This window comes from Cyclopterus lumpus, chromosome 5 (genome assembly GCF_009769545.1).
Source record: "Cyclopterus lumpus isolate fCycLum1 chromosome 5, fCycLum1.pri, whole genome shotgun sequence".
In the NCBI taxonomy this organism is placed as follows: Eukaryota; Metazoa; Chordata; class Actinopteri; order Perciformes; family Cyclopteridae; genus Cyclopterus; species Cyclopterus lumpus.
The window spans coordinates 21144541-21157657 of record NC_046970.1 but is presented as its reverse complement, the minus strand read 5'-3'; the positions used below and the strand labels follow the sequence as shown (position 1 = coordinate 21157657).

At 43.4% G+C, this 13117-nt stretch overlaps 2 protein-coding genes across 2 annotated transcripts; one reads left to right on the top strand and one right to left on the bottom strand.

Annotated features, from left to right (window-relative positions):
* Positions 1-1821: 1821 nt before the first annotated feature.
* tshba (thyroid stimulating hormone subunit beta a) lies at positions 1822-2535 on the bottom strand. Its single transcript, XM_034532420.1, has 2 exons — positions 2374-2535; positions 1822-2100 (listed from the first exon to the last, which is right to left on the bottom strand). Exons 1-2 carry the CDS (start codon positions 2533-2535, stop codon positions 1822-1824), a joined length of 441 nt encoding a protein of 146 aa, XP_034388311.1.
* A 1302-nt stretch (positions 2536-3837) lies between these two features.
* On the top strand, positions 3838-11557 carry slc5a8l (solute carrier family 5 member 8, like). Its single transcript, XM_034532419.1, has 16 exons — positions 3838-4678; positions 5345-5410; positions 5608-5659; positions 5937-6004; positions 6246-6400; positions 6594-6734; positions 6832-6961; positions 7077-7165; positions 7437-7549; positions 9272-9339; positions 9446-9532; positions 9628-9821; positions 10433-10542; positions 10644-10729; positions 10825-10902; positions 11408-11557. The coding sequence occupies exons 1-16, from the start codon at positions 4325-4327 to the stop codon at positions 11429-11431; spliced, it is 1815 nt and encodes a 604-aa protein (XP_034388310.1). The 5' UTR covers positions 3838-4324; the 3' UTR covers positions 11432-11557.
* The last annotated feature ends 1560 nt before the right edge of the window (positions 11558-13117 follow it).

Sequence of the window (13117 nt, the reverse complement as noted above, 5' to 3'; positions counted from 1 at the left end):
GAAACATTACGTGGAAATCTCACATGTTTTCTAGTTGGATAAACACAACACAAACAAACTGTAGGGTTTGTTAGTTGAACGAGTGGTCGGTATGTGTGCCACATAGCTGGTTCTGCTGATGGAAGCAAATTCCATTTCATCCACCGTTTTTTCCATTTGGGTATTAGGGTTTTCAAAACACCACACACAGGGAATTTCAGCTGGGCACTTCAAACCTTTGTGCCATACCCGTCTGATGATTTTAGAGTTATACAAGGTCAAGTGTATGTATTTCCAAGCATAATCAAGTCTCCGGTTATGTGGGTTTATGAGTAAAAGCCATGCTCGAGCATATAGATCTTTGTAGCCAGGAATGTTTTTTATACATGAAATGGAAAAATGGCACTGCACTGAAAAAAACTACTATATATATGAATATTTATGATGATACTAACCATTGCTCTAATATAATTAACCACATTTTAATAGAAGTGGGTCAAAGGAAGAGGAGCCATTGACACTGGTGAACAGAACAATGGACTAATGTTGTCAGCTCACTTTGGAAGGTCAAACAGGGTGTCGTTGTACAAGCTTCCTCTCAAGGTGATAGTGACTCGGCTGTTTACAAACAGGTTTTTCATCCCCCCCCCCTCCTACCATACAGCAAGCTGGGACACATTTCTGCCCAAAAGGTGCACCTCCTCTTTCTCCTCCTCGTCCTCCTCAAAGTGTCTTCAAGGTTTGTCATTTCATGAATCCTGTCAGGCATCACCGGCCCAAAGGCTTAACTCAATATGGGGAGTCACGCAGGTGGTGAGCGCTCCAGTTGTGAGACAGCCCTTTGTGCTATCCATTCAAATTTGTATGTTTTCACCGGCTTTCTATTCTATTTTATATTTGACTAAATGCGAGAAGCTGTCAGAGCCGCAGAACCACCAAAATAAGACCGATAGGGCTCAGCTACATGCAGTAACCGCCCTAACATCAACACAGAGACACTTTCACTGACATAACATACGGTAAAATAATGGAGGAGAGAGCGATGTCACGAGGTCCACATGATGAACTCATGATACATTCTCCCACTCTGAACTGCTGTGCTATTAATAAGCTACAGCTGTCTTCCCAAATTCCCTTTGAGAATGGGAAACTACACGTATGAGCTCTACTTCGGGATGAGGTAAAAATGACTCAACAGATCAGGTCACACTGCAATTCTGCCGTTTGGTGACTCTTCCATGCGTCTGGTCTGATCTTTTTGGGCTGACAGATAATCTATTAATTAAGAGGCGGTGCATCAGCAATCATATGCCTTCCACAGTGACTGCTGAGGCAAATATCCAGGGGTGACATTGTGGAGCGTCATGGCCTTGTGTGTGTTCAGTAAACAGAAAGCTACGGTCTAGTTCGGCCCAGCGTGTGATTAAGTAAAGTACAGCTTACTCAGAGAGCTATTTAGAGACTTCAGCTTTAATTGGGTTGCATTCAGAGTATCCCTTTCAGAGTAAACACAATATGTCTGGCAGTCACACACACACACCCACACACACACACACACAGGAGGGTAAATAATGACGCCGGCAAAAAGCATGGGATCAACCCCCCACATTGTAAACTGATAAGCAGAGCTGCAGCACAGTCACGCTGCACAACAAAGACACAATATAACAGGCAGGTGTACAATAAGTACCAGTACAGACAGCGTGGACAGTTATCAATGTATCCACAACAAGCAACAAAGGATGACCGCTGTCTCGTCGACTGCTGTCTGGTCTCAAAACATTGATGGTACATGCAGTTTCAGCTCGGTATTTGTGGACCACGCCGATGACCACGAAGGAATCAGAAAGGGGTCAGGTAGGTGCTCTGGCCAGGGTACCTGTAGATACGTCTCACGGGTTTGGTACACCGAGCTATGCCCACGCTGGCCCTCTGCGCACACTCATCGCTGTCAGTCCTGCAGGCCCCACAGTGGCAGCTGAGAGCCACCGGGTAGGTGAAGACGGGGTTGGAGTCGACGGGACAGCCGGGCAGTATTGCTGCGCGGTATTCCACCTTGTCGTAGGTACAGCCCGTCTGGATTAGGAAGCGTGGGCCGACTATCGCTCTGATGTTGCTGTCCTGCTCACCCGAGAAAAAACACAAAAGTCAACAATACATTTAAATTCCTTGAGAACACAAAACGTCATTTCTGGGCTTGTTTACAACAGAAAAGTGAAGGAAAAAAAAAGTGTTTTTATTTATGTGACCTAACTTCAAACACAACTGTGGACTTTTCAATAAGGATACACAACACGATATGAAACTTTACATCGGTTATGTATCTGTATGACGGGTTTTCAGTGTTTTCTTTTTCCATCTGAAGGAACGAATGACAATCGAGGAGATACTCACCCTCGAGTAGCAGAATCCCATGCAGATGGTCGTGTTGATCGCAACACAGTAGTCGCACTCGGGCTTCTCCACATACATGGTGAAGTCAGTGGGAACACACATGGGAACAGCCGGGCTGAACAGAAGAAACAGGAGCCAGCAGGTGAACACTGCGGTCTCCATTGTTGAGCGGCGCCGTGTTTTTTCCACAATCAATTTGGGACCTGCATGTGGAGGAAAGACAAAGAGTCAAACTGACAACCAGATAACACAGTTTAGCATCTTAAATATCGTGTGTTGGCCTCTGCATGTGTGGGTCACCTGCTCGAGAGGTGCGGGCACCTGTGGGCCTGATGCTGCAGTGAGTCTGACCAACACAACCCACTGAGCAGTATTTATGCAAACGTGTTATAATCCACCTGCATCCGAGGTAGCAGTTATCTTCCATCTGTGACGAACAGGGAGCACTAAAAGTCCATTATGTGGATGACATTAATTAATGATTTAACATCACAGACAAAGCATGCAATAACCAAATAAATGATTTCTGCAGCAGCTGCAAGCCTTTCTCAAGATTCCGTCCTGAGCGGTCGGAAACAGTGTCCACTAGATGTCACGAAGAATGAACGATTTAATTTCTGCACCAGAAGAAGGCATACATCGTAAAGAGCTTACACTTTAACCCGAGTTTGGCCTCATATTCCAAAACCCATCATTTGGGTAAACATTAACTGAAAGGAAAGCCCGTCTTGAACAACGAAACGGCTCAGGGCCCTTCCTGTCGGCATGCCACAAAGATGCTTTGTGCAATGTGCACACTTTTGTTTAATGATGCTCCAAGGTATTCAAAGTCTCTCCCATACATTAAGTCATACTTGTGAAGCATGCAGTTGTTTGCATTGTCATTGTTGCGTTTGTTTTTCTCGCCTCTTTATTTATATTTCCATCTCACAAATCCACGGCACAGACAAGCGTCGTCATTCTCCAACAGCGTGCAAGTCTATAAATTAATAGGAACAATGCTTACATAGAATATTGGAATACAGTGAGTGACTTTGTCCATATTAGCAGCTCCTTGCTTCTCCCCAGTATTTACATTCACTTTCTCAGAATTGACTGGAGCTGATTCTCTCTTCAAGAGTGACTTGAGGGAAATCAAACTCTATTCTCTACCCATTCAATGACTGATATTACATGTAAGGATGTTTAATATCTACGTATGTCCCTGTGGCTTACATCTGTTTTACCGTAGTCGTCACATTCCCCCCACCCACGTTTTTGTGTTTGAAATGACGCGCTTCCTAATGCATCGCTGGAACGCTAATCAAAGACGTGCTAAGTAAAGCATAATTAACCACATGACGCAAAGAGACACGCGTAAAGGTTCAACCTGCTTTAATTCCTCACAATACAACACATACTGAGTAACCATGGCGTTGTGTAAAGCCTCCTGGAGGAGACAGAAGGTCTCCAAAACAACCACAGTGTCTTTTACAATCACTGACATTACAGCTGGCTTGACTACCGCGTGTCCTTGATGGATCATTAACTAAAGTGAACTAATCTTTATAGTCGGACGAAAAAACGTCAGACTTCTGCCGATTGCAGGAGATGTCCAGTGGTGGAAGTGTCTCATTCTTCTACGACAGCCGGAGCGACTCTTGTTGTTTAAGTTCGATTGGAAAAGCTCCAAAAAACAACAGAGGACTAAAAACCTGAACTCTGAAGATTTTTCTTTGCTTTTCTTTGTTGATGGTTTGAATGAAAACTTTGTTAATATGAGTGCAGCTGATTGACACACGTCTCACATTTGACAACGTCTGAAATGCGCTGAAAAGCAACATTCGGTCAGTCTTGTGTGTTTATCTTTGCTCCCGGTGTTGGTATATGTACAACAGGAGTTGAGGTAACACATAAGCATTCCTAACGACAGTTCAGAGAGGAGAGGCGTGTTAGTAAAACTGAACTAAGCATGGTTGGGACAGGTGGCCCCGTGGCCACTTTCTCTGTGTGGGATTATGTGGTGTTTGCCGGAACCATTTTGGGGGCAGCGGGCATCGGCCTTTTCCAGGCCATCCGAGGCCGCAAGGACACCAGCAGCGCCGAGTTCTTGCTGGGCGGACGGCAAATGACAGCTGTGCCAGTCGCCATGTCGCTCACTGCCAGCTTCATGTCTGGCATCACAGTCATCGGCACACCTACTGAGGCCTACCGGTTCGGAGCTGCCTTCTGGCTCTTCGGCTTCTCTTATGCCATCATGTCGGTCGTCTCTGCCGAGGTCTTCGTCCCGCTTTTCTACAGACTGGGGATCACCAGCGCCTACGAGGTGAGGAAACGTCACGCACTGCACACGGTTATTATTATGGTGTAGCACCGAATAACTTCTTCAAATGTAAACATCGATGAAGCGAGCATGCTTTTAATTCAACTTTCAATTCAGTTTATTTTGTAGAGCCCGAAATCACAAATTTGCCTCAGAGGGCTTTACAATCTGTACACATACGAACATCCCTGACCTTTGACCTCACATCGGATCAGGAAAAAAAAAAACTTTCACAGGGAAAGAAGAGAAGAAACCTTCAGGAGAGCAACAGAGGAGGATCCCTCTCCCCGGATGGACAGAAGCAATAGATGTCATGTGTACAGATGAACAGCGTTACAGAGTTACAAGACATTCAATGAATATGACAGACATGTATGAATAATGAGTAGTAGGCATGGACCACGATACAGATTTACACAATCCATGAAACAGACACAGTAACCACATTTTACAAGTTAATGTGGTTAAACGATACGTCCAGTCGAGTAGATATAAAGTGATCTTGGATGAATGGCAATAAAAGCGGTGCAGAATCCAACCGCTGTAAAAGTATTTCCTTCAAAAAGGTGCGCCTGAGTTAAAATAAGTGAACAAAGAAACAAACATGTTGATGTCCAAACTAAACCAATGCGTGTGAACAGTTTAATGATGTCTGACTTTCATTCCTAGTACCTGGAGATGCGCTTCAGCCGGCCCATTCGGATAATTGGGACGTCGATGTACATCATACAAACGGTAAATAAAACATGCTTTTTAATATTCAACCACTTTTTTTGTATTTGGATGATTAAAAAAAAAAAAAAAGCCATCTATAATTAACAGGGTAAAAAGCAGGCCTGTTTGACTTTATGTAAAACTGATCCCAGATACCAAGATGAACATGCGCTCGTTGTGTTTCCATCTAATCAACTAATGGCGGCATCTGTTTTCAGGCCCTCTACACCGGTTTGGTCATCTATGCTCCTGCTCTTGCACTAAATCAAAGTGAGTTTATTAAAAGTACTTTGTGTGACGCTACAGTCTTCCACACGTACCCGTGTTATTTTTGAGTTGTCCTCCTTTTGCGTTTTCTCTTAGAGAAGATTGACCCTAAAACCAAAGATGTGTTTTTCTTTTGAATAAAAGGGGAAAAAATCATAGCTTGTACAAAGTAAAAAAAGAAAAGAAAAAGGATAGATACTCCAGTTCACTGTCACATGTTGTTATGTCTCAAGAGGTTTATTTTGAAATCCTAACAGAGCTTTCTTTTTTGTGATTACAGTCACAGGACTTGATCTATGGGGAGTGCTGGTGTCTACAGGAGCGGTGTGCATCATCTACTGCACTTTGGTTGGTATTGTGCATCCTAAAGATTATGTACTGTATTAAATGAATGAGGTCTATAATGCATACGAACATAAACTATAATCCTTAAGTGTATTTCTACACATATTTCTGTAACCGTTCATTATGATTATAATGGTTATTCTCTGCAATGTGTAATTGTACACACGTTAACATCACGAGCCTCATCGAGCTTTTTAATTCGCAAAAAGTTCTTGAAAAATGCTAAACATGGATTTTGTTCCAGGGCGGTCTGAAAGCAGTAATCTGGACAGACGTGATACAGATGGTGATCATGCTGGTGGGTTTCGTGGCGGTTATAGCCAGAGGAGCTGTACTGCAGGGAGGCCTGACGAAGATCTGGGAAGACGCCGGCCGAGGAGGCCGACTCGAGGCGTTTGAGTATGTTCACGGGACGAGTTCTGTTTCTAAATTCACGAATCAGATCAATCAGTTTGCAGCCACTTAAAAAAATATTTTACGTACCTTTCCTATAATTGTTTCCTGTAAATGCTCCATTATACTGCCAGACGTTTGTGCTGTTGATGCCCCCCCGCACATTCATCACATTCACGTGTCGTTGGGCTTTTATCAGTTTTGACCCAGATCCTCTGAAGCGACATACCTTCTGGACCATCGTCGTTGGCGGCAGCGTCATGTGGGTGTCCATCTACTCCATCAACCAGTCCCAGGTGCAACGCTACATCTCCTGCAAAACCCTGGGACACGCCAAGATGTGAGCGCTCCTGCGACGCGACGCAAACGGTACCTTGTTGAGCCGTGGCCCGCGCAGCGACCAGTCCTCTTCATTTTGTTTTACTTTAATCTCTCAGGTCTTTGTACGTGAACATGGTTGGCTTGTGGGTAACTGTGAGTCTGGCTATGTTTTCTGGCCTCACCATGTTCTCCATTTACAAGAACTGTGACCCACTTACAAACGGTGATATAGGCACCTACGACCAGGTAACCGCATTCTGTTTACTCATCATCATCATCATCATCACATGGACGTCATTCTGTTTGTTGTGTAGCAAAGTATTGTCGTTAATACTACCAATCGCTTATACTTGCATACCAGATGCTGCCCTACCTTGTGATGGATATTTTGGCAGACTACCCTGGCATCCCCGGCTTGTTTGTGGCTGCTGCATACAGCGGCACCCTTAGGTGAGGCCTGAGACGAACTGGGAAAATGTATTATATAAAATCATAATACATTTTAAAAGAAGCTGTGTTTTTAAGGAAATGATCTTGTAGATAAGGTGCAACGGGAAGGAAAGAATGAGCTACCAATACCTGGTTTATGTTACTCCTTGTGAAAAGTTTACGCCGTCGGTGTGCTATTCTGAGACTAATCTTATCCGTAACCTATAATCTGCCATTCAGATGCATCCGACTTCCTGTTCCGTGCACTTAATAGCTTACTGTTTGTTTTCAGCACGGTGTCTTCCAGCATCAACGCCCTTGTTGCCGTCACCGTGGAAGACTTCATTCTACCGCAGTGCAAAAACCTCACGGAGAGGCAGGTGATCTGGTTGAACATGGGCCTGAGTAAGTTCAACAGAACACGCTCGGCCAAAGAGTGAGCAGCCGTTAAGAAAAGCGTCAAGTTTAGGGGGACAATACTAATACTCAGGAGAGACAGTTTCCATATCTCATTGATTAACGAGCTCACCGTGCATCCTGATCATAAATAACACGGCAAACGTCGTTCGGGATGTCTCCTTGAAGTTCACGAGATAACAGTCAACACCAAGTGGACTGTTATCGCACTTATTTGTGCAAAGTTTCGACAAACTTTACAGGGGCACAAAGTACAAACCGTGGTTAATACTTAATAATCTACAGTTTCATCCGGAAGGCTTAGGGAGAAAAACCTGCACGGGCAGGATCGTGTGGATTCCAAGAACTTCTTTTTGGGATGGTCAACTCAAGGGCGTGGCTCAATTATGCATTTAAAGAACATCACGTGCTGCACATACTTTGAGACTGTGATTTTCTGGTTTCTTTGGTTTATTGTCCCATACATCCTGAGTTGCTGCAGGGGAAAACATAGAAAGTCTCCGGAGACGTGGTGGCTGGAAATATTGTCCTTTCAGTGTCAGCATGTGACAAAGAAAACAACAAAAAAACGAGCGACTCAATGTTGGCTTTCAAGCCGGTCGCATCCAAGTCTTTCCAAGTGTCCCCGTTCAGTTCAAGTGAGCAAAGAGAAATGGTTTTCAAACTTTAATATTTTTGTTCCTCGCAGGAGAGATATTTCCCCCACGTCACGCAAACTATCTAGCAATATTACTGGTACGGTGATGTATGGAAAGTTAGGGGCCCTTAAGATTATTGAATTGCACGTGATAGTCCCGTCAATATCAGCCAAAACAACATTTGTGTGCGAAATGTTTCTGGTGTGTTTAATACATTCAGCTAAAACCGCCTGGTGTGAAATTAACCCAAAAGACATTGAAAATATATGTTTACCCATTTGTTTACATCAAATTAGAAAAAGGAAATCATTAAATAAGATATCAAACATTTCAAGCGTTAAACATTAAATGGATTCGCCAATGATAATAGGAGTGTTACATTTATGAATTGTTTGAGTTTGTGCTAAAGCTGACACTTGTTACGGGACAGTGAACCTCTGAGTTACTGTATAACAGTAGTGACAGTACTTTAGGTCTGATCATGCTAATTTAGACGTCATGAAAAGGGTCAACCAGCATTCTGCGTGCACAGTCCACTGTCGCAACTATGCTACTTTTAGTTTATCTTTAACGGCTCTCAACGGCCCATAATTAGCTGAAAAAACATTATATAACTATGAATATATTTAGGACTTATGTAAGGTTAAATGTATCAATGAAAAATGAATTTAATGCTTTAAAAAAACAACTTTTCAAGACTTGCAGATGCCCTGGAAAAGCAAGACTAGATGTCTTTTTAAAAATGTACGATGCAAAATCCAGACCCGAATTACATCTATCACTAAGTCTATCCCCAAAGAACATTTAAATATGTATGAGAAGTTAAGAAACACTTTAACTAACTGCCATATAATTTGCCCCAAAGAACATTTAAATATGTATGAGAAGTTAAGAAACACTTTAACTAACCTGCCATATCATTTGCCCCAAAGAACATTTAAATATGTATGAGAAGTTAAGAAACACTTTAACTAACCTGCCATATAATTTGCCCCAAAGAACATTTGGATCTGCAAGCTGTTAAAAGATGAAATACTTTCTGTTGATAACGTCGGTGTTGACATTCCCACAGGTGTATTCTTTGGCGCCCTGTGTATTGGGATGGCTGGAGTTGCTTCAGTATTGGGAAACGTTTTGCAGGTAATCACCATTCACTGAAAGAACTGCAGTCGGTTCTTGCTCCACAGCACTACCCAGAGCTGAATATGAGGAACTACACTCCCCCTGATCGTTTTTCTGTTCGCAGGCAGCTCTGTCCATATTTGGCATGATCAGCGGGCCTCTACTGGGTCTTTACCTATTGGGCATGCTATTCCGCACATCCAATTCAATAGTAAGTATGTTGCTTTTCCCACCCTCTGATGAAGACATCTCACCAATAAAACTGCTGTGACACATCCAGGAAGTCGTTGCGTGTGTACTTTGCAGGGAGGACTTGTGGGAATGATCGTGGGTCTGGTGTTGACTCTGTGGGTGGGGGTCGGAGGCCTGATTTTCCCACCGACAGATGAAAAGACAAATCCTCTCCAAGTCAGCACTGTGGGCTGCAACAGCACAATGGGCCAAAACTACACGACGGCAGCTCCGTGGACCAGTGCGGTGACCCTGACCTCACAGAGCGAGTGAGTCGTTTTACATCTAACAAAGGCCCGTCTGCTGTCAAGTACATGCTATGGTCGTATGGCGAATTAATACAACGAACAAAAATGAGACAAAAGACTTCTATGTGTCGAATCAATCGGGGGGGAAAAGATGATCAAAACGAATGGATTCGGCCATCATCAAGGTAAGAATGCTCTCAGAGGGAATGCTCCCATGTTAATGCTCCAATGCTGTATCACTATATCCATACACTTAATTAAACTTAATCAAATCTGCTGCACCTACGTATGAGAAATAGATTTGTTTACAGCTTTAAATGCATTCCATTTCCACAGAGAGAGGATCCCAAACAGTCTGAACTGCAGAAATTGGTTGATTTAATAACTAATTATATAACTGATTAGCTGCTAGATTAAAATATATATATATATATATATATATATATATATATATATATATATATATATATAAAGCAAAAATGCTTCTGTGTTTGAAATCCTTGTGAAGTAAGTGAACATGCAGCCTCACTTCCTCACGCACGCCGTCAGAAGGAAGGAAGTATCGCGTCGGGGTGTGACATGCGTAGAGTGACAGGAGGATGCTTCCTAAAATGATTTCCTTTGTGTGTCAGCGTGAGGCCGCCTCTGGCAGACTCCTGGTACTCTCTGTCCTACCTCCACTTCGCTCTCTTGGGTACTCTGACCACCATGGTGTCTGGCCTGCTGGTGAGCGCGATCACAGGTGAGCCCTCTACTTCCGCTGTAGACACACATTAATGGGCGTATGATCTGGATGCGTAGTATTGTGACCTAAATCTACCACTCTACACTGTGTATTTTTAGGTGGATGCAAGCAAGAACACATTAACCCTGATCTGTTTGTGAAAATGAGCGACCTGGTCTGCTTCAGCTGCTGTGGTGAATCAGAGGTAGGAGATCATTGGTAGCAAAGTGCGGATATCTCACATACAGGTATTTAGATTATGTCGTATTTTTTAACGGTTTGTGTCTCGACCCGTTGCAGGAAACAGACGTCACAGAAAAGGCCGCCACAGACTTTCATTTGAAAGCTGGGAACTCAACATTCAAAGACGTTGACTCGGTGAGCAAAGACGTTGAACACGCCACCAAACTGTGACGCGCGCTCTGTTTCCCGTGGTGGAGACATACGGAGGACGAGTCACAAAACTAAAACAACCATTTGTAACTTTATTATTGGTCTATGACTGTTTATGTCGATATGAATTATGATGTGTTTTAAACATGCTGCCTCAATCAAAATAGGAAATCTATTTAGATTTTAAATCAAAGAAAGCTTGTGATAACGCTTGGCACAACGAAAACCGAACATTAATAGGATATTATTCAGATTCAAAAGCTTATTTATGTTGGTCCCGTACTGAGGAAAAAACAAGAAATATATGGAAAAATTTGGTGGAATATTTTAATAAATAAACAAGTGAAACCCAAGATGTTTCATCTATTATGGTGTTCAAATAGCACACCTCTTTTGCCGCACTATAACTAAGCCACTCCCATTTCCTGCTCTGCAGCAATGTGGCAACTTGACGATAATTGCCCCTTTGTTCTCCGGTTCTCCCTGACAGTGGCTGCTATATTCTGAACATTGACCTCCTGCATTGATATTTGGATATTTGACAACACGTGTGAAAGCATTTGCTTTTGATTATTTGCTTAGTGGCTACTTATTTATATCTTGAAATTGTGCACTTTTTATGAACTACCTGCATTAATTAAGCCACACATTATACTTGTTAATAAACATTTTGTACAAAGTTCAGCCTTGTTGATTGAATGCACACCTACACGAGGACACGCGTTCAGCGCAGTAAACTCCAACGGGTGTATTGTGACCTTTGTACGTTTGTGAGCGGGAAGAATAATTAATTTACAGCGCTTTGGCAATGCATTTCCTCCTCAACTCGGGGCTGTAAATCTACCCCAACTGAGCAAGAAGGAAGAGGGAGAGAGAGAGAGAGAGAGAGAGAGAGAGAGAGAGATTGAGCTTTGGTCGAGATAATAGCTGTGTCCTTTGTCTCCTTGGAAACATACAATAGAGGAAGTTTACAAAGAAGGGACCTGCCCACTTTCACCTGCCACTCCGGCAGCAAATCAACACTAGCGGATCCAGGTTCATAGGAAGTGAAGAGTCGGCAGTGACATAGAGGCAGACACGTTGCCGGGGAAGTGAACTGAGTTTCCGTTGATACCAACACGAACGAGGTGAGCCCGATCTGTCATTTACTCCTCACTCGAGGTTTGGACTTTGTCAAGATCTCCCACGAGAGGGAGATTAGAAATGTTTCCATCGTTGTGCGTACATGGTCATGTTCAGCATGTCTGAAGTTATTTCCTACAGCAGATCTGTAACGCTTGTGACCTACTGCTAAAAGGTCAAGCACAGTGTTTATGGTTTCCACTGCATGGGCGTTAGGTTTCAACTGAGTATTTACTAAGAGGGAAACATTTAACAGTGTATTCCAGTGTTTTTTCAGCCCGTGTTTTGTTTCCCAGTCCAGAACTAAACAGCCATGGATACCATCTTTGCTACCCTGGCTTGTTGCCTTCTGCTCATTCCTTTTGCTGTGGCACAAACGCAGGAGGAGCAATCGACTGTCGGGCCAACAATACCAAGCCCTGATATAAACACGACGCACACAACAGCAACAACGCTCCCTTCCGCCAACTCTACTGGACACATTGCCGTTATCACCAACTCGACAGAGAGCACGACTCCTTTTACCGCCACGACCCAGAAAAACAATGAAACCTCCGCCGACGCGACGGCGGCTACATCTGAGAGCACAAGTCGTCTCCAGACTTCTCAGTCAACGGCCAACGTGACTCCTCAAACAAATGGCACATCACCGACAACCGCAACGCATGGCACTCCTACGGCTACTGCTCTGACAACCACGCAGACCACAGTAGGTTACATAAGCACTGCGCGCACGACAGTGATCACAACTGAAGGTTCGTCTCACACCGCCAACACAACCACAGAGTCAATGGACAGAACCACCCAAGGTAAGCATTCATTATTTAATCACGCAATGTGAGTTAATATGTAACTCAAAGACTTACATAATATGTAACTGAAAGACTTACATTTGTTTCATTTTTTTTTTCCCTTGCGTTACAAGATTTGCGACTCAACATTTCAGAAAAGAACATGACTATTGTCTTCAGCGTTGTACTCGGAGTGTTTGCCGTGGCGGTCGTTGTGTTCATGCTTCACAAATGCAAACATAAAATCCAATACTTGCATCAACCTCTCAACAACACTGGTGACGCGG

Excerpts from the sequence above, each read along its gene's own strand:
- tshba (XM_034532420.1), bottom strand. The coding sequence starts at position 2,535 with ATGGAGACCGCAGTGTTCACCTGCTGGCTCCTGTTTCTTCTGTTCAGC. Across the intron at positions 2,101-2,373 it reads TGGGATTCTGCTACTCGAGG|GACAGCAACATCAGAGCGAT; the intron begins GTGAGTATCTCC and ends TCGGGTGAGCAG.
- slc5a8l (XM_034532419.1), top strand. The coding sequence starts at position 4,325 with ATGGTTGGGACAGGTGGCCCCGTGGCCACTTTCTCTGTGTGGGATTAT. Across the intron at positions 6,962-7,076 it reads ATATAGGCACCTACGACCAG|ATGCTGCCCTACCTTGTGAT; the intron begins GTAACCGCATTC and ends CTTGCATACCAG. Across the intron at positions 9,340-9,445 it reads TATTGGGAAACGTTTTGCAG|GCAGCTCTGTCCATATTTGG; the intron begins GTAATCACCATT and ends TTCTGTTCGCAG.